Source organism: Clinocottus analis, unplaced genomic scaffold (assembly GCF_023055335.1).
Source record: "Clinocottus analis isolate CAN_PGR_092001 unplaced genomic scaffold, fCliAna1.0.p SCAF_27, whole genome shotgun sequence".
NCBI classification, from domain to species: Eukaryota; Metazoa; Chordata; class Actinopteri; order Perciformes; family Cottidae; genus Clinocottus; species Clinocottus analis.
The window spans coordinates 761,003-780,593 of NW_027176009.1; the positions used below are offsets into that span (position 1 = coordinate 761,003).

At 44.2% G+C, this 19,591-nt stretch overlaps 1 protein-coding gene across 2 annotated transcripts in view; it reads left to right on the plus strand.

Moving 5' to 3' along the window:
• evi5l (ecotropic viral integration site 5 like) overlaps nucleotides 1-19,149 on the plus strand; it is a 32,875-nt gene extending 13,726 nt beyond the window's left edge. Inside the window, exons 3-20 of one of the 2 annotated variants that reach the window (XM_068592373.1) lie at nucleotides 69-258; nucleotides 967-1,191; nucleotides 1,656-1,730; nucleotides 2,026-2,151; nucleotides 2,295-2,438; nucleotides 2,526-2,615; nucleotides 3,324-3,421; nucleotides 3,664-3,724; nucleotides 3,858-3,911; nucleotides 4,490-4,522; nucleotides 6,083-6,223; nucleotides 9,663-9,779; nucleotides 10,545-10,685; nucleotides 10,823-10,993; nucleotides 11,385-11,531; nucleotides 11,783-11,878; nucleotides 12,076-12,171; nucleotides 14,591-19,149. In XM_068592373.1, coding sequence (XP_068448474.1) covers nucleotides 69-258; nucleotides 967-1,191; nucleotides 1,656-1,730; nucleotides 2,026-2,151; nucleotides 2,295-2,438; nucleotides 2,526-2,615; nucleotides 3,324-3,421; nucleotides 3,664-3,724; nucleotides 3,858-3,911; nucleotides 4,490-4,522; nucleotides 6,083-6,223; nucleotides 9,663-9,779; nucleotides 10,545-10,685; nucleotides 10,823-10,993; nucleotides 11,385-11,531; nucleotides 11,783-11,878; nucleotides 12,076-12,171; nucleotides 14,591-14,908 — 2,323 coding nt within the window. In that variant the 3' untranslated portion in view covers nucleotides 14,909-19,149. The remainder of the gene's footprint in view (nucleotides 1-68; nucleotides 259-966; nucleotides 1,192-1,655; nucleotides 1,731-2,025; nucleotides 2,152-2,294; nucleotides 2,439-2,525; nucleotides 2,616-3,323; nucleotides 3,422-3,663; nucleotides 3,725-3,857; nucleotides 3,912-4,489; nucleotides 4,523-6,082; nucleotides 6,224-9,662; nucleotides 9,780-10,544; nucleotides 10,686-10,822; nucleotides 10,994-11,384; nucleotides 11,532-11,782; nucleotides 11,879-12,075; nucleotides 12,172-14,590) is intronic. The other variant, XM_068592374.1, reaches the window with a different exon arrangement.
• The last annotated feature ends 442 nt before the right edge of the window (nucleotides 19,150-19,591 follow it).

A 19,591-nucleotide genomic window follows, 5' to 3' on the forward strand; every position in this document is an offset into this window, starting at 1 on the left:
CGTCTAAGACAAACACGCCACGTGCAGTCCCGCGCCTTCCCGTCTTCCTGAACTGTCCCTTCACGCAGGCTCCTGGAGGCCGATTCCAAGTCCATGCGGTCGATGAGCGGTTCGCGGCGCAACAGCGGCTCCTCGCTGGTGTCCAGCTCCTCGGCCTCGTCCAACCTGTCTCACCTGGAGGAGGACACCTGGATCCTGTGGGGCCGCATCGTCAACGAGTGGGAAGAGTGGCGACGCAAGAAGGACAAACTCCTGAAGGTGGGGACTAGATATTGACTTAAAAAATAAATAAATAAAGGTAATGTGGTTTCCTGACGAATGAGTCATTGAACATAATTGGGAGAGAGAGGACACACACACACACACACACACACACACATATATATATATATATATATATATATATATATATATATATATACATACATACATACATACATACATACATACATACATACATACATGCACACACACAAAACAGAAGAAGGGCTCCCTGACTCATTGCACCTTTTAAGCAGAGGCTGGTTGGCCATTTATATCCGTCTTTAGTTTTTTATCCATAAGGTCAGGGCGTGCTTGACGTTGCACTGCACCGACTGCGCCCTCTGCGACGACAAGAGGAAGCCCAGGGGAGGAGGAGATGGATGAGCGGAGGGACAGCAAAACGAGTCGGGGCGAAATGGGAGAGCAGACAAACAGAGCATTACTACACGGCCCGCCTCCCAACTCTCCACAGAGTTTGGCTTTAATGATGATGATGATGATGATAAAAAACATAAAAGATTGATGTGATTCGTCATAATGCAGCTAGCGGAAATAATTATGACATGACACTAAGTTATCCTTGTAAATATATCTATTCATCATCCCATAACTGAGTGCTCCCATTTGCTCCTCGAGAGATGCTTCAAATTGCGTCCCTCGCCACATAACCGAGCCAGCTCTCTCCCTCTCTTTGCCCTCCAGGAGCTGATCAGGAAAGGCATCCCTCACCATTTCCGGGCCATCGTCTGGCAGCTGCTGGGCAACGCCACCGACATGCCGGTGAAGAACCAGTACTCCGAGCTGCTGAAGATGTCGTCCCCGTGCGAGAAGCTCATCCGCAGAGACATCGCCCGCACCTACCCCGAGCACGAGTTCTTCAAAGGCCAGGACAGCCTGGGACAGGAGGTCCTCTTCAACGTCATGAAGGTGAGCACTGCGGCCTCTCTCTGAGACTGGCGTCTGTTGGAATTGGTCTTTTGCTTGTACGTGTGTTCGGCCGCTCAGATTATGTTATAAAGGCCAAGATTATGCCCCAACAACATCTTTGAAAAGATTGAAACAAGACCCTCTCATGAATACATTTATTTTCTTAGCGCTAAACTCAACTTCATTGGCTGTCTTTAATCATTTCTTCAATCGTTTTGGGGGGGAAATTGCCCATCACGAGCTCCCAGAGCCAGAGGCGGTGCTTGTTTTGTCCGACCAACAGACCAAAAACCTGGTTGACCTCGTTGTTTTCCTGGTGACTCAGCTCGGCAGGAAATGAAGGAACCACTGCTGCCTTTTTCATAACTGAATGTTCGGTCTGGATTACAGATGTCATCTGTGCTGCGTTCTATTAATACATTGCATCGCAAATGTAATATGGGTGTGTACGTGTGTTGTTTCAGGCATACTCTCTGGTGGATCGAGAGGTGGGCTACTGCCAAGGCAGCGCATTCATAGTTGGTCTGCTGCTTATGCAGGTAATGATCAAGTATTTCACCTGTAAAATGTTCTATAATGAGGATATTTGGCTTGAAGGCTCATTATAGTATGTTTGAGGTTCATCGCAACGTAATAGTCCCGCTAGATTTCTCTGATTGCTACAACCACAAACAGTTGATAAAGAAACAGGATTTTGGAAACAGTTGCAAGCCAATTAAGTTTCCTCTAGAAGTGAAATATAAGAGTCGGTGTATAATAAACCGTTCAACATAAGCAATGTCTAATTCGTACTTAATGAAGGAACTTTACTCCCCTGTTTCCCCCCCCTCCCAGATGCCCGAGGAGGAGGCGTTTTGTGTTTTTGTGCGCCTGATGCAGGAGTACCGTCTGAGGGAGCTGTTCAAACCCAGCATGGCCGAGCTGGGCCTCTGCATCTACCAGTTCGAGTATCTGCTACAGGTACAGAGGACGCGAGCACGAGGCTTGCAGCGCAGCTGTCCGCCACAGAGGGGCAGCAAAGCATTCGTTTGTATCTTCAGCGCGTCGCTTTCTTTTTTGCGCCTTATTCGAGGCTTGAAATCGTTCTCTTTACTGCGCCTCAGGAGCAACTTCCGGAGCTGAACGTCCATTTTCGATCCCAGAGTTTCCACACGTCCATGTATGCCTCATCCTGGTTCCTCACCCTCTTCCTCACCTTCCTCCCTCTGCCTGTCGCCACGCGCATCTTCGACATCTTCATGTATGAGGTAGGAAACAGAAGATGTGCATATGTTCGGCTTGCTAATCTGTACCTTTCGGTGCACTGAGCTCACGTAACGAAAATATGTCTGCAGGGCCTAGAGATTATCTTCCGCGTGGGCCTGGCCATCCTGCAGTACAACCAGACGGACCTCATCCAGCTGGACATGGAGGGAATGTCGCAGGTAAGCGGCTGCAGCTTTTTTGCCTTTTGCTGCATTAATTAGTTTATGTGCAGATTCAGAGTCCCGCTTTCATATTTTGCACGCGAGCTTCCTGAACTACAGATCTGCTCTGATTAATACATATAAAAAAAAGAGGCTTCATGCGGTTTCTGAAAACTGAAACCAGAACACATTCGGTGGGTGATGGGGTGTTATATGAGAATAAACACTGGCACTTTGAGATGCATGTAGTCCAAAACCAAACTGTGTTTTTCATGATCTGGATGATCTATTACATCTTGCTTTGTGTTTTATAATTATCTGATCTCTATTAACAGACGGAAATCTAGTCAAAAGTTTGTTTCTCATTTATTTTCTCTCTTCATAAAATAGGACGGCATTATCTATAATTATTATTGTCAAGTCAAACCCCAAACATTCGCCTTATTGTCATATATCACAAAAAAAACCTAAAATGACTGACATTGTAAAGGCTCATAGTAGTAATATAGTGAGTGAAAAATGTATTCAGATAAATGAATATGTGATCATTATTGTCTGCGAACCTAATTTTTTTTCGGAACACACTGTAGTTGCAGAAATGAACAAAGGGCAGATGCACCTCTTCAGCTCTCTAATCTGTGCCGGCCTGCTTTTGCATGAAACATGAATGAGCATCTCTGTGTCGCACTCTCTAATCTTGTGTGTTGTCCCCTCTATGTCTGCCAGCATTTCCAAAAGGTGATCCCCCACCAGTTCGACAGCTGCACAGACAAGCTGATCCTCCGGGCCTACCAGGTCAAGTACAACCCCAAGAGGATGAAGAAGTAAGAGTGCTCATTACTCTCCTAACGACTCGTGGGACTGGGGCTGAACCGGCTTTAGCGTTGCCCAGTAGGATTTGTACTCCTGTCTCACTGGTGCCGAGCTTTTTTGCTCGGCACCTCTAATTTTGGTGAACCACCAAACAACAAAGTGCTGCAGCCCGAGTATTCTTTATAACAAAACACAGATACACATTTCTATGTTGTGCTAACACTGCATAATCCTGTGTTGTTTTTTTCCCCAGACTTGAGAAAGAATATACCACGATAAAGAACAAAGAAATGGAGGAACAAATTGAGATCAAGGTGCGTGTCTACTCAGCTGTGTGTGCATGATGTAGATATTAAAACAACCCGTCGTAGGATTTGAAACATAATTAACATGATGTATAAAATATAATTGTTCTTCCCCCTCTCTCCCACATTGCTCACTTTTCAGAGGTTACGCACAGAAAACAGGCTGCTGAAGCAGAGGATTGAGACTCTGGAGAAGGTAAGAAATAGGTTCAGATTCCAGCTTATCTAAATGCTAAAATACATCAGGTTTGTGCGGCGACAGTGACACGAAGCAGCCAGATTGCTCAGCGCAGGACTCTTCATGTTTTGATCAGTATAACACGAGATAACGCTGTGGGTTTCAATTTGTAAGCTCTTTTTTTTAAATAGGTTTTCTGCTTCTGTGGTGTGTGTGTGTGTGTGTGTGTGTGTGTGTGTGTGTGTGTGTGTGTGTGTGTGTGTGTGTGTGTGTGTGTGTGTGTGTGTGTGTGTGTGTGCGCGTGTGTGTGTGTGTGTGTGTCTTCAGTTTTCAATCTCCTCCTCTCTCAAACACTTTATTTTTCCCTGAGTGATCTCACTGCTGCCTCTTTTTTTTCTTCACGCGTTTCTCTTAATCTCTTTTTTTCGAACAATTCCTCAAACCTGTGGTCCCGTTTCTTGCTCTTCCTCTTGGGCTTTGTTGTGGTTTATCCTCCCTGGTGTCCCACGGTCTTCTCACTCTCTTTCTCTCTCCCTCTCTCTCTTCATCACTTTTATTTTTTCATCCTCTCGTTCCTCCCCACTGCTGCATTGTAGGAGAGTGCTGCTCTGGCAGACAGGCTGATACAGGTAAAGTACTGTCAACCACTTTCCCACTGACCTCGCTGTCCTCTGACATACTCAGGCCTTCGTCCTCCTCCTCCTCCTCCCTCTTCTTCTTCTTCTTCTTTTTCTTCTTCTTCTTCTTCTTCCTCTTCCTCTTCCTGTTCTGCTGTACTGCTTCTCTCCCTCCTCTTAACATCTACCTGGCAAAAGTGCATGAAAGGATATTGTTAAATATCGGTTCAGTCCCCAAGACTGTCCTATAATCCCTGAGTGCATGTAAAGTTCATCCATCATAAATTCTATTGAGGTTGTACCATCCCCGCATGAGGCTTGTAAAGTGTATATACATTTTACTAATATTATTGTGACTTATTTTCCTTTTTCATTATACCTCACCAAAATGTGAACGAAAGACCCTACGGAGTTAGACATTTTGGGAAAAGCACTTCTTTGCTTTCTTGAGTTGGATTAGAATTCTCTTGTGTCTGTACACTAAATATGAAACTAGCATAAGGGGAGGTTAGCTTAGCATAAAGACGTGAAACAGTCTTCATGCAAAGCTATGCTAAACTGACTTTGATCCCAGGTACATTACAGTCACATGGGAATAAAAAACAATATCAGTATAATCCTTTAAAGGATTTACATGTTCGTGCCATGATGTTGAATCACGCTAAAAAAAACGGCTTTGTCTGCGAGCGAGTGACACAACGTCCCTTTGGTACCGCACAGAAAGAATGAAAAAAAAAATAATGAAAAAAAATTTAAATCATGGCCCGTTTTATTTTGAAGAATGACCGGATACATCCGTCTGTGCGTCTGAGACTCTTACTCTTGACACACGTGAAGAGGCTACGTGAGAACGTTGCTTCAAAAATGAAACTTAAATGTACGCCGGAGTGCCGGTGTGCTGGATTAAAATCAAGGCAGAATGTCCTAAAATGGCTAAAAAGCTCTGAAAACCTGCTAGCATCATCCAAACCATGAGTGTCAATACAGATTGGGAGGAGTAGTATGAAAGTCAGTCAGTGATTTCCTGACTTTAGATATTTGAGTAAATTTAATGTGTTCTGTGAAGCACAGAACATAGTCGGTGCCGCCGACGTCGGAGGTACGGCCGGCTGGTGATGGAAGTGGGCCGGCCTTAACCCCGACGGCATACCGAGGAAATCCCCGGTATGCCCTATGGCCAGTCCGCCTCTGCCTGCGCTCATTAGTGGCATTGAGTTAAAAGGCCCTCCGGTTTGTGATCTCACTCTCTGTCCTGAGACACTAGTTGGGTTGGTGTCAAGATCTCGGTTTGGTCTGATTTTTTTGTGAGCTAATAAACCCTTTTTTACTGTTAAAACCGCTCATTTTGTCCGTGCGGTCCAGTTTGTGACAAACGCAAATGAGACAATTTCCCAAAGATGTCAAACTCTTCCTTTAGGGCTGTATGCGCTTTGCACCACGCAGCACCTTAAGCGGGATAACGTTCCCTGGGTGCCCAAGACGACCCCCTTTTTCACTGAAACTGGTTTATAGTCTGCGTTTCTGAGTTGAAACTCCGCAGCTGATCTTGTCCCTCCGGGCCTGCTGTTTCAGGGTCAGGTGACGAGGGCGCAGGAAGCGGAGGAGAACTACGTGATCAAGCGGGAGCTGGCCGTGGTGAGGCAGCAGTGCAACACGGCCAGCGAGAGCCTGGAGAAAGCGCTGGACACCATCAGAGAGCTGCAGCAGCAGAAGGTAAACGCCAACCCACAGTCTGTGCACAAACACTGTGGGCACAACAGACGGGATGGTTCCAAAACGGAGACCGTGGCGGCAGGCGGAATATCATTTTCCCTCACATATTTCCAACGAGGGATTCATGTTACCATGCTCCCAGTCTCCAGGCCGAGTTAAGACAGCCGTCTTTGGGGATTTCAGAGACCTCTACGTAATTAACGTGACCCGCTCTTTCCTCAGAGAGCTGTTACACACAATCGTATACATGTATTCTGCCATGTTTCCTATAAACTGCAGGCAAAGAAATTCAGAGTAAACAATCATTTGTTTGTTGTTTACTTTTCGATGACAAAAAGGAACAGTGTTGAAATGTGAAGTCCATCTTGGCCTAAACAAGGACAGAAACAGTTTTTTTGCCTGCCACAATGTGAAATAGAAAGGTTCCTGTTTGGGGGAAAATAAAAACCAAACCAACTGAATTGTTCCAAAAGTAATGGACATAATTTGTATTTGTTTCTAAAATAAAAATGATTGTGATCGATACATTGATAAATAGGCCTCATGTATCAAGTGTGATAGAAAAAATATATCACATTTGGAAATTAAAAAAAATGCATCTTTTTATTTGTTCGATGAAACGACCAATAAACACTTCAATACCAAATAAATCATAATTTTCTAAATATTATTTGATGTCAGGCTTTACATGGTTTTAAGCTGATTGTGATTTGGTTTAAAAGAATATAAACAATTGTTTTTAGGTGACTTGCAATTAACCTTCACGGACTGTGAAAGAGTTAAAGCTGCAACGCACACACAGAAAACTCCCATGCCGGACAACATTGTGGTAGCGACCTGTCAATCATACTTTGACTCTTTGGGACCATAATTGACTAAATGAACATGATGCTGTATTGAAGAAGACTTGAAACCAGCCATTGAGACCATGAACTCCTATTTACAATGTTTACTATGAATCAAGTTTATAGACTTCTCTAGAGTCAGATTTCTTTTTGCAACCGGAGGAGCCGCCTCCTGGTGGCCATTAGAGAGAATGCAGGTTCAAGCTCTTCTGGGCTCGTTCGTTAGAGCTGCGCCTCGCCTGGGATCCAGACGAGAGCAGCGGTCGCTGCGGGAGGCGTTGACAAAAAAAACTGCTATCAAGTCGGACAGTTTTCAGCTGCCTTCACAGTATTAACAGGAAGTTACAGAATACAATACTTCCTGTTAGTTCCGATCTGTAGTCTACTTGTATTTTACGGATGATGTTTGGATTTATTCATATGTGATTATAATTATATTTATTCATGCATGAATGTGTGTGTAGCTGCATCCTTGTTTTCATGTCTGCCTGAGAAATACATTACCAGTGGTTTTGATATGTGTTATACAAATACGATTTTGTATTATAAACCACACAAAATATGTACACTTTTCCAACCCGGAGGTTGGCGCCTACTTAAAGCATTTGGTTAGTTACTCTTACTGGATATCAGATTCAGAGCAGCCACTGATGGACTTGAATTAACTTATTGCACTTCTGCAAATTTGTAGAAGTTTAAATGTGTGCAACACCAGCCGCACAAAATCACACCTGTTTGAGCTTGTTCAGGTCTAACACAGCAGAGGACCAACTGTCACAGATTGAGTCATTTACAACATTTACTTTAAACGATAGGAAAACACTACTTTACGGTCTCATTTACTTGTTTATATATTAAGAGTGTTGTGTGTCTCATTTAAATGTATCATCATCTCTAGGGAACATAGACTCAAACTGCACAAACCACTAAATTGTAAGATTTTCCCATCAAGAAAATGTCTGAGAAAAGATTCATAGACATGTATTCTGAAGGTGACTCGACATGTCAGCTATGATGAACAAATGGAAATGTTCTAGTACCTGCTGTCGGTAAACTTTTTGTTTTTTGAGCGACACGAGTGGAGGGTTGTTCAGAGCCCCTGTATGCGGGCCGTGTGGACCGACTCCTCATTAGGAATCGAGAGCAGCTCCGTTCATTTCTGACTGACGCAGTCATGTCTCTGTTTGACGCTCAGAGGAAATGAGTGATTTAATCATGAACTAACCCTGCAAAGCTCACCGCCATGAGACCGACCGAGTTTGTCATTGTAAGGGCAGTTTGTTCGTTTTTTTTTACCTGCATTTAAAGGTGCGTACTGTCAACGAAATTCCGTCCAGAAAAAGGTCTATAAGTTCAGCCAACACTTCAATCTCAAACAACCACTACAACCTCAAACAATGTGAAACTTGCAGCTGTCTAAATGCATAAAGACATTGTACAATGTGTACGACCTGATAAAGATCGAACAGGTCTTTTGCGAATAATATTTATTTTTCGATTGTAGTACGGTTTGTTTCATAAATTTTTTTATTTGTGTTGCTCAAAAAGAAGTCTGAGAAAATGACTTCTCACTTGATTTATCAAACATTGTAAACATGTTTACAGTTACACTTGTAAACAGTTTATGGTCTAAATCTCTAGTTTCAAGTCTCTTTTCTTGCATGATCATTTCATCAAATACGATCAGAGTCAAATAGACCATAAAGCAGGGTATGCTTTAGGGCGGAGGCAGAGTTCACACACCTCCAGACACTCGCTGTCCTCTTTGATAACGAACACTGAAACGCACATAATGACAAATCAGAGAGTTTTACGCACGCTATGTACTTGCCATATTTCAAGCTTTTGTATTTTACCGTGCAGGAAAGTATCTTTCCACTCAGCTCTCTCTGCTTTGATGTGGCGACATGAAGATGTACAGTAGCTTTCTATTCGCTGACATCACTCTGAGTCAGTGGGGAAGCTTCATACCAACTTCATGTTCTTCATAACATATTCTGAAGTCTGGTTATGATACAGACATTTTTAAAAAGTGCTGATTTGAAAAGTCAGCTGAGACGGTTTAAAACAGTTTGAGCAGTTTACCATTTTGGACAGAAATGAGACATGACGCAAGCGCTCTGGTTTGTCTTTGTGGCAGCAGCGTCAAATGTATTGCTGCAAGTTTCCTGCTGCCTTCCTCAAATGTAGAAAACCTTTTCTCCAATGTCACCCAAGGATCTAGGAATGGTGGCAGTGTATGAAACACTTCATTAGCACTAGCGGAAGAAAGGAAAGAAAGGGATACAGCGGCAACAATTGACGCTCTGTGGTTAAGCTGAACTGGAAGTCGTGACTACCCAGTAAACCATCTGCAACTAGCCTGCGTACGGCAACTAGCCTGCGTACGGCAACTAGCCTGCGTACGGCAACTAGCCTGCGTACGGCAACTAGCCTGCGTACGGCAACTAGCCTGCGTACGGCTGTCACAAAACAAACGAGGCCAGTCGGCCCCTCCGTCCATCTAATGTTCCCAGTAGTGAGTAAATATCTGTATGCCAATACAATTGTGTCACACCGTGTCAGTTTTGTAACGCCAGCCTTGTTTGTTTCAGTACTCGGAGCAGTTTGTGAGCAATCTGCAGACCCAGCTGGAGCAGTCCAAGCTGCACGAGGCCGAACTGCTGGGAGCGATGAAGGAAATGCAAGACAAGGTCCTGGACCTGGAGAAGGTGACCTTAACAGACACTCATCTTCATGTGTGTGTGTGTGTGAGAGGGAACATTGTGTGATAGATGAGCGTAGACAGCAGGCGTGTGCAGCTGCGAACGTGTCACACAGCATCTTGCTGTGAAGTCGACAAAAGCGCTTACGTGTTGAAGTCACTCCGAACAACGGCCTGTGTGACATTTAAAGCTTTCGGTTTTACTTCACAAGTGTTGAGACACAACAGCTCTGCTTCCCCTTGATGATGATTTTACTGTCACGTAAAACTGAAAGATAGAAAAAGGAAATGGGGCTCTGGTATCGTTTGCTTCTTAAATTTTTAATTTTATATTCTAGAAACTGTTTGTCTGTCTGTCGGTGAGTCGGTCCACCACTGATAATTTGAACTACCGGTTTGAATGTAGTATTTGGTGATCTGCTGACACGTCATCTGGGCTTTTGAGTAAACTTTCCCGTAAACTTAATAGATCATGGATGGATCTCCATGAAATGTGATCCAGACATTCATGTCCCCCTTAGAAATGTATCTAGTGAGTCAAAAGTTTTATTTGTGACCAAATACCTGCACAACTAACGTCATTCGGTTTGTCCTCAAGTGTTTGTTTAGTGCTAATTAGCAAACCTTCACACACTGATTAAATGGTAATACATGGTAATGTTTGGCAAGTATTATACTGACTTGACATCAGTTATTGTGGTAGTAGTACAGCCTCACAGAGCCGTTGTTAGTCGGTCATATTTTAAACTGTAAACATCTATCTCTCATCCAGAGAAGCACGTGTCTGCCCGATGAGAACAACATGGCGGCTCTGCAGGAGGAGCTGAAGCAAATGAAGCTGAGGGAGCTGGAGACGCTGCGCTCGTTCAAAGAGATGCAGGACTCCGTCACTGAGCTCAACCAGCGCTGGCAGGTAACACAAACACACACACACACACACACACACACACACCTGCTGTTGTTTTTTTCATAGACCACCTTTGTGCATACATGTGTGCATGCAGTGGCAGGAGAGCTACACACCTGTGCTACTCTCTGTGATTTCCGCAGCACCACATGTCCCGCGGCAGCAGCACGGGTGGCGGCCACTGGAAGGAGTCCCCGAAGAAGAACGCCATGAACGAGCTGCAGGATAAGCTGATGACGGTCCGACTGAGGGAAGCTCAGGCTCAGGCTGAGCTCCGAGAGGTCAAACTCAAAGCTCTGCAGCTGGAGAGCCAGGTCAGTCTGTCCCAGAGGACACACACACACCTTGAAGGTGCTGTTTAGGAATGCACAGGGCCAGTCCATCTTTTATATAAGTAATGCTAAAATATTTCATTAAAATATTTAAAGAAAAGTAGGTCATCAAGTAATTTTTGAAGTCTTTTACTATTGTTCACTGGTTGCATCTTCACTTCATCATCGTGAATTACAATTATTATTCTTTGGATTTGGACTGTTGGTCAGACCTGAAGTCATTCCAAGATGTCACTTTAGGCTCTGATCTTACATCTCACAGACTAAATGATTCATTGCTGTTATTTATCAGGATCCAAATCATTTTAATGATTAAAACCTGAACTTTGTCGGAGCCCTCCTCACTCTCCCCCATTGCCTTCCCTGACTCCAGAACCAGATCCACAGCAAGCTGATTGGTCGCAATGATCAGGAACGCTCCGCCCTGCAGGACCGGCTCCAGATGCTGGCCAATCAGAACAAAGCTCTCCAGGCGCAGCTTACCGAGATGAAGAGGAAGCAGGCAGAGTCCGACTGCAAGGTCTGTATGGAAAGAAGACATAAACAGAGAGAGAAAATGAGTTGGCAGGAGCGGAGAGATGGAACAGGAAGAATGCATGGGGAGAGCCCAATTTTTCTGGTCCAGCTTTATAAAAAGATATTATAAGATGTATAAAGGACAGAGAGATGGAAGACAAGGCAGGAGGGAGAGAGACTGTTAAATCCATCACTGAAATCCAACATATTGTTGTCCTCTACATGGCGTCTTCTCTCTCCCCTCACACAATGCAGAGCAAAGAGGAGGTGATGGCGGTGCGACTGAGAGAAGCAGACAGTATGGCTGCCATGGCCGAGCTCAGGCAGAAGATTGCTGATCTTGAGATACAGGTGTGTTTGTGTGTGTGTGTGTGCATGTGTGTGTGCGTGTGTGTGCGCTTATGTACCTTCATGCCTCCAAGAATTGTGCGTGCCTAAAATGTGTGCTTGTAGATGTTGACGTCTTCATGCAGATGATCGATTGAGCAACATTGTAACAATAAAGAAACCGTGACTTTAACCCTCTGTGTGTGAAATGTGTTTTCCAGAAGGAGGAAGGGCTGATCCAGGGCCAGCTGAACCACTCAGACTCCAGACAGTACATAAATGAGCTGCGAGACCAGATCACCGAGCTCAAGAACGAGGTTGGCACCAAACGGCACCATTCACTGGGTTCCATTTCATGATATTTAACGGCAAAACCTTGTGCCACATAAAGATAAATATTACGTTGAAATGAACTGCAATTAGGCTTTCGATTTGTGTTTCCAAGTTTCGATTTGTGTTTTCTATTTAGTCTGGTATGGTTTCACAGTGCACATATTCAAGCGGACCGAACTAAACACAAACGATTTGCAGAGCGGCGTGCATAAAGGAATTTCTCTTCCTCGTCTGAACAGCGCTCGGATTTACCGATGCGGACCGAAACCGATTGATTTGGCTCCAGAGTACGATCAAAGTGGACCAAATGTTGGCTCGTGAAATCGGCTTTAACCCCACCTACCTAGTTCTGATTGGTCGGTTGTTTCTCCAACCAGCGGATGCAGCCTCTCAAAGTCTCAACAAAAGACCTGTTTGAATGTTTCAGCTTCCGGAGATTCAGATGTCTGGAGCCTGAAAACTTACCCAGTGAAGAATGATTTAAAATGTAGTTCGGTCCCCAAATGTTTCTTGTTTGTTTATGTTCGATGTTCTTATGATTTATTAGGGTTACAGTTGTATAACTGACAAAGTTATTAACAAGAATGTTGCTCGTTCTGCTTCAAAATGGCATAATGTGTGTGTGTGTGTGTGTGCGTCTGTCTGTGTGTGTGTGTGTGTGTGTGTGTGTGTGTGTGTGTGTGCGTGTGTGTGCGTGTGCACGTGCACTCGCGCGCGGATACATGTAGCTTCCCCAGCCACCACAGAATAATCTTGTTCATCTACACAACACCACTTCCACCCAGCCGCGCCCACTCAGTTGTGTTGATGTGTCTTTCTCATGAGGAGCGGACCTCTGCTGCGTTCTCATATCACAGAGAACATTCAATCCTAAAAGATGGATCAAGTGTGTGACATTAAGAAGATTGTTTTGTGTTTTTTTCCCGCAGCCGTGCTGTAGTTCCCCCGCTCTGTTGCTGTCGGGTATAAACACGAGTTAAAACTCCAGTTCTATTTATTTCCATTTAAGTGTTTCATGGGTTGATTATAACTCAACGACGTCTCGAGCTTCTGATGCCTCCTCCCACCTCCCTGCCCCTCCATCTCTGTTTTGGATACTGAAAAGAGTTTTTGCCAAACTATCACTCAGGGCTTGTTCATTCAGAGAGTTGCAGTGCGTGACAAGGGGGGAAAGGTTTAAACTTTTAAATGAGGGGGCAGGATGAGACTGCCCTGCCCTTTACTGCTCCTCTCTTTTCTTCTTTTTTTCCCCACCTTTCTTTTTTCAAAGCAGCGGTTTTTTCTTAAATATGAGACCGAAACTTGCGTGCATACAGCCGAGGAAGCAGTGAACCTTTCAGAGAAATCTCAGTAAACCCGTACGGTTGAGTCATAATAACAGTGATGATACATGATGACAGATTTTACATAGCGCAGATGGTTTCACGCCTCACGATACGACACTGATATGAACTAACCTGCTTAAACAAACAGGCGAGAAAAGGACTTGTGTTCTTTCTTCTTGGCTGTAGCTTGCCGAGCAGTCAAAACATTTCCATTGGTTAACCACCGGTTTCCCCTCCCCTCTGCCCTGCAGCCAGCCCGTGTGCGTGTGCGTGTGCGTGTGCGTGTGTGTGTGTGTGTGTGTGTGTGTGATAAGGGGAAACAAAAACCTCTGAGATTTGTCATGAGTCACTGTGGTACATGATGCAAGGCTAACATGTAGACAGCATGCAGTCGTCGATCATACTGGCGGCAGCTCTTCTGTCAGGCAAGAACAACTTCTGTCATCTGACAACGGGACAGCAGCAACACGCAAACACACACTTTTTAAAATGTTCTTTTATACATTTTGTATGTAGGTCTTCCACCTGACAGTAGAGGCAGGTGGAAGACCGCCACTGCTCAGCTTTAGCTGTAAAGACCCCTGTGCCCTGTTTGCACAACCTCAAATTGGAAGGAGGATTCAGGTCAGTGGGTTTCACTTTGTGGGGGTCGTTTCACACCCAACAACCTGTTGACAAAAAGTCCCAGCATCTGACATTTAATGCTTTTGCAAAGGGCTCATCTAACCGATTTAACACATTTTATTGACTTATTGAACCTGTTACTGTTATGTACTCAAGTATTATGTTCCCCTAATGGCAATCAGCAAGTCAGTTGAGAGCTGCCGTTGTGTTCAAAACATCAACACAGTTACAGTGTACTTTTAAGATGAGAATGGGGCAGATGTTTTGCTGGGAATAAATATAAACATTCACAATAAAAAGCCTGTTCCAACATATTTACATTTTGAAACAATTGGATTTTTTTTTTTGAAGGAAAGAATGGATTTAGTGCCAGAGACGGGTAACGAACACATTGTTGATAAAAGACACAATAATGCCTTTGTAAATAGGCCTTTGCCTTCCTCTTTGTGTTCAGATCAGGCAGATGCGAGGGCAGAAGGCGGCCACCAGCCACCGGGTCGGCAGCGGAGGAGGAAGTACCAACTACCAAGATCTGTGTCTGGCTAGCCCCGCCTCCGCTGAGGGAGACTATCTGAGCTCAGACGAGGACCTCCTCCCCAGCCCGCTGCCTCCAAACACCCTTTACCCCGGCCTGTCCGGCCCGTGTCACCCGTCTGCCCGCCTCGACAGCGAGGGCAGCACGGACAGCGAGGCGGAGGAGCGGGCTCTGACGCATCCGGACCCACAGCAGCTGTACGGCGGCATGGTGTGCGCAGAGGCTCTGGACAACTGAGACCTGGAGAGTAGGGTGTGAGGGTTTCATTGGATTTGTTTGAGCTAAAGAGACGCAGGCGAGCTACAGGACGGGACTGCTACTGCAAACTGGGGCTGTATTATCCAATCCAGTCCTCCTCGGCTTTTCCAGTGTTTACCTTTAACTCGATAGCGACATTGATCGGACCACTGACCACCACTCATGTTGTCTCCCCGCCGCTGTTACCGTCTCCTCCACCTTGTTTCCCCACCTTGTCCCATCCCTTGTTTTTCCCCCCCCCGACCGGGAGGTAACGTAAAGCCTCACTCCTTGTTCCCGCGCGTAACCGGGCCAGAAACAATCCAAACGCAATGAGGCGTCATGCAACCAAACAAAAAGGACTGACGCTGGACCAGCAAGACTCTCGCCGCTCGTCGTCTACCACGGGACCTGCGACTGTAACCATGAGCGAAACCTGGGTGAACAGAAAATGACTCTCTCCTGAAAAATGAGTGACAGACACTTGACACACTATCTGCTCTGTCTACCCTGATACAACTCTCCTTCCTAACTGGTTCAGATATAAATATCCTCTCTTTTCCCTTTTTAAACTCTTGTTGGGAAGAAACGCACAAAAAAAAGAAAAAGATACCTATATCAGCCATCCATTTACCTCTCAGTAGACCGAGTGTTGAAAAGAAAAGAGGTGGTGAGTATGAGACAGAGAGATGCAGTGTAGGAATACGTACCCACGAGGGATATCACAAGATGGCATTCATTATTGTGTTACTTTAACATACTAAATATGTGTGACGCCAAGCAAGTTAATACAACAGGCCATGTTAAAAAACGTGTTCACCATAACCCAGAGAAGGAAGGAAGAAACTCAATGTTGCCAAATCTTTTTTTAATTATTATTATTTATATGTTGTAATTTATTTTGATATTTTTGAATATATTTTATATATCTATATGAAACTATAGGAGTGTAGAGATACCGACAGAGGCCAAACTTTCTACACCGTCCTTTGTGCCAACTAGTCGCCTGTTACAGGTTTACTGTGACACCCGAGTGTTTCAGAGACGGAAATGTGCTGCTATGATTTTGGATTTACTCCTCCCATTATTTGTTTTCTTTATTTTTTTCGTAATCTTTGTGAGGTGAACATGCAACCTCCTGTTAACTCGGCACAGACTGAGCAGTTTGTCCGGCTTCCTAACCTGAAGATTCTTAACGTTCAGCGATGATGGGGACCATTTTCTTCCAAACCGAGCATAATCATTGTTTACGTGCGAGTTAGAGGAACCGTTTGACGTTTCAGGACTTTCACTCGCTCTCCTGCTGAGAACTACATGAGACGATCGACACCTTTCTCCTATCTGTCTGTTCGACATGAAGCTGCAGTCGGTAGATCGTTAGCCGCGCACTGACTTCCTGTGTCAAGTCACGGAAAGAAATCCAGCACATGAACTTGTTTTTACACAATTTTTAAAGTAACTGCATTGGCCAAGTGGTATAATGCTAAATGCACTGGTAGAAAAAGGTCTGTGTACTGACTCAGTAGTGTGAAATATGCATGCAAATAAAATGCAGTATCTGGCTATGATTCACTTGAATCAGCTTAGCATTATAAGCTAACAGTCATGTCAGACCAAGTGAGGCTGAACCAGCTCGTAAAAAACAAGGTGAGGTACTGTATACAACCCGTGTAATTATGTTTTATATCGGCCACGTGATCGGGAACCAGCGAGGGTCGATGGCTGGCTCCAACAAGACCGAACTTTCCCCCACTGTTCGTGTCCCGTGTGAAAACCATGAGAACATGTGGTTATACATTCGTCATGTAACTTCTGTACTTTAATAACGGCAATTCTGTATAGTTCTTTCGACCTAAACCATGATCGTTTCCCAAACCTTGTTCTTTCTTGTGAAGACTAAAGTCTAGAAAAGACTTATTGTAAGATATCGTACATGGATAAGGTTAGCTAGCGGTTTCCCCTCGTTTCCAGTCTTTGTGCTAAGCTAAGATAAGCGTTTCTTGGCTGTAGCGGAAACGAGAGGTGCATCAGTCCTCTCAGTGTATTTCCCAAAATGTCAAACGGTTCCTTTTTTAATTATCAGTCCCACACGCGCCGAAAGAAAAACCAGGTAACCTGCTCATATCACTTTCTAACAGCTAACACTGCAGCATATGGGCCAATGAAGGTTGAGGGAGCGGTTTATATCGTAAGGATGCCAACAAGGAGCGTGTGGGTGGAAAATATTTTACATATCAGACATTAATATATTATGTGTAGAAAACAAAGAGGGTGTAAAATGTATGGAGAGATATGAAATATACGATTTAACCGGAGCATAAAGTATATGGATAAGATTTAGAGCTGTATTCACTGTCAGTCAAGTCTTGCTGAAGCTGATGAGTGTGTTGTTCTATCAAACAGGGTGTCATACGTAGAGCAGGATCTGCTTCTTTGCACTACAGAGAAAGTGTCTCCTCATGACACTAAGCAGTGAGAGATGGTGTGGATGAATGGATGAATTGGTGGGATCATTTCTTGTTATTTTGAGCTCTTCACCTTGATATTACCAGAGTATTACGCTCCAAGATTATTCATCCCAACTCCACAGACTGATGTTGTTAAAATTGTCTAAACGCCTACTTTCTTGTGTAACATCGTGCAGAACAATTGAAGGAACGGTAACGGTGAGAAGTACTGCTGTCCCCTGAGAAATAAGGAAATTGGATCTTCCACTGATGGACATCAAAGAGCTAAAGAGGATGTTGGTTTGCCCACCGTATTGTTGCAAATAACAGCCTTTTAGTGGTCATTGGCGGGTGTAGTAACTGAAATCCGCACACAGTCTTGGATATCGTCTGACTAAATGGAGCGTTGGTTTCCAGTTGAGTTGCTGCTAATTCTTAGTTATGCTCCTGGAGATAGTTCCATCACCTTTGTCTATTCGATGCATTTACTTCTTTTGTATGCTCTGGTTTTCATTGTTAACGGTGACGTCCGTCTTTCCCTTGAGGGATTTACAGGAAAAGGGTGATGTAATGCACAAGGCATTATTGGATCATGAGTCGGGGTAAACGTAGTTGACCGTGTTCTTTAAGGTGCCGGTGTACTCTGTCAGAGTGGCTCGCTAACCCCACTTTGTCGGTCGACCCTCTTCTTCATCCAAACGGTGTGTAAAAAGAGGAGTGTGTTTGGTTGCATTTCTGACATTAAAAAAGAAATGTTGAAGAAGGATTTCCGGGAGCCTGACTATCAAAGTGTGTTAGCCATTACCGCCACCAACCACAGCCGGTGCCGGATGCACCACGACTGAAACCTTGCGGATTCTAACTTTTCATTTTGGGATCCAGTCCAAACAATGAAAATGGAAAAAGTGATCGTAAGAAGGACTGGGAATCCCAAAATGAACCCTAATCTGGATTCATACAACACATTAGGTACACTGTTACTTCACATCTGTACACTGCTGTTCAGTGATGGTGCTCTGTTCTCACCACTGTCTCAATACAACAAAATCTACTGTGACAAAACATTTTTGATATGTTTGTAAATTACTTTGGAATAAGGTACTAGCTCATCTTTAACATAATTTTTTGTATAATTACCATCAGTACTTTGGTTCCTCCTGCTAACAACATTACACGATGCGTGGTAATGATGAAACATCGTAACGTGCCATAGAGGTCGGCAGGTTGACACACGATGAAAAATCACTTCATGTGTGTTGAACGAGGGTTCCAACGGCAAGTTCGTCACCGCAGCCCGTCATCAAACCGCCATGCGATATGAAGTGAATTATGTGTGGACGGAAAAGATCACACTGTGCTGCTCCGGATGTATCATCTTGAAACTGGAACGTCCGCACGTCCCCGTCCCCCCCGCCAGAATATAAAAGCGGGAAATAAGACAACGCCGTGCTAAACAGTGTATGTGTGTGTGTGTATGTGTGTGTGTGTGTGTGTGTGTGTGTGTGTGTCCCATGTGAGTTCTTCCTGGTTCGTCTGGTGTTTAATTTCTCCGATTCATGTGCCGTTTGTGACGGCTGTTTGCTGTCCGCAGCATCGTACCCAGGAACCCCGCCCGCCCTCTCTTTCTGTCTTGCAATTTCAACTGATGTTGTTAACAAATATATTAAATGACAGTAAAGATTATATAAATTCCAGTATGATGAGGGAGAGGGGGGGAAAGGAAATACATTTCAGTGTTCTGTATCCTTATGAATGATACAAAATAAACTTTGACAATGCACCTTTGCAAAAGCCTGATTGCAGTGGTGTTGTTGGTTATTACTGGGTTGGTTGTATTCAGTCAAATGTTGAGCAATAGCTTCCTGGAACTTGGGTTTTGTTAAGCCTTTCACTAAGCTGAGATTTAATCGTCACTACATACAAACAGGTTGCACCACAAAAACCAGTAGTTGGACTCATTAGCGTCCATGTGCAACTAATTGTTGCATAGCTAATTTAACTAGCTGACGTAGCTAACGTGCTAATACGTGTCTCGTTCAGACGAAAGAGTAAGCTGCAACTGGGTCAACGTGTTTGACTGGTTCGTCAAAATGCTGTTTAACAGCGACGTAAGGTGACATTTTACAGAATTAACATGGTATGCTTCAAATTACAAAATTGTGTGCTAAAAGTATTTTAGATTTACATAATGGGAGATATTACACTCATTCCAAACTGCCAGAATGAAATTGTCTGA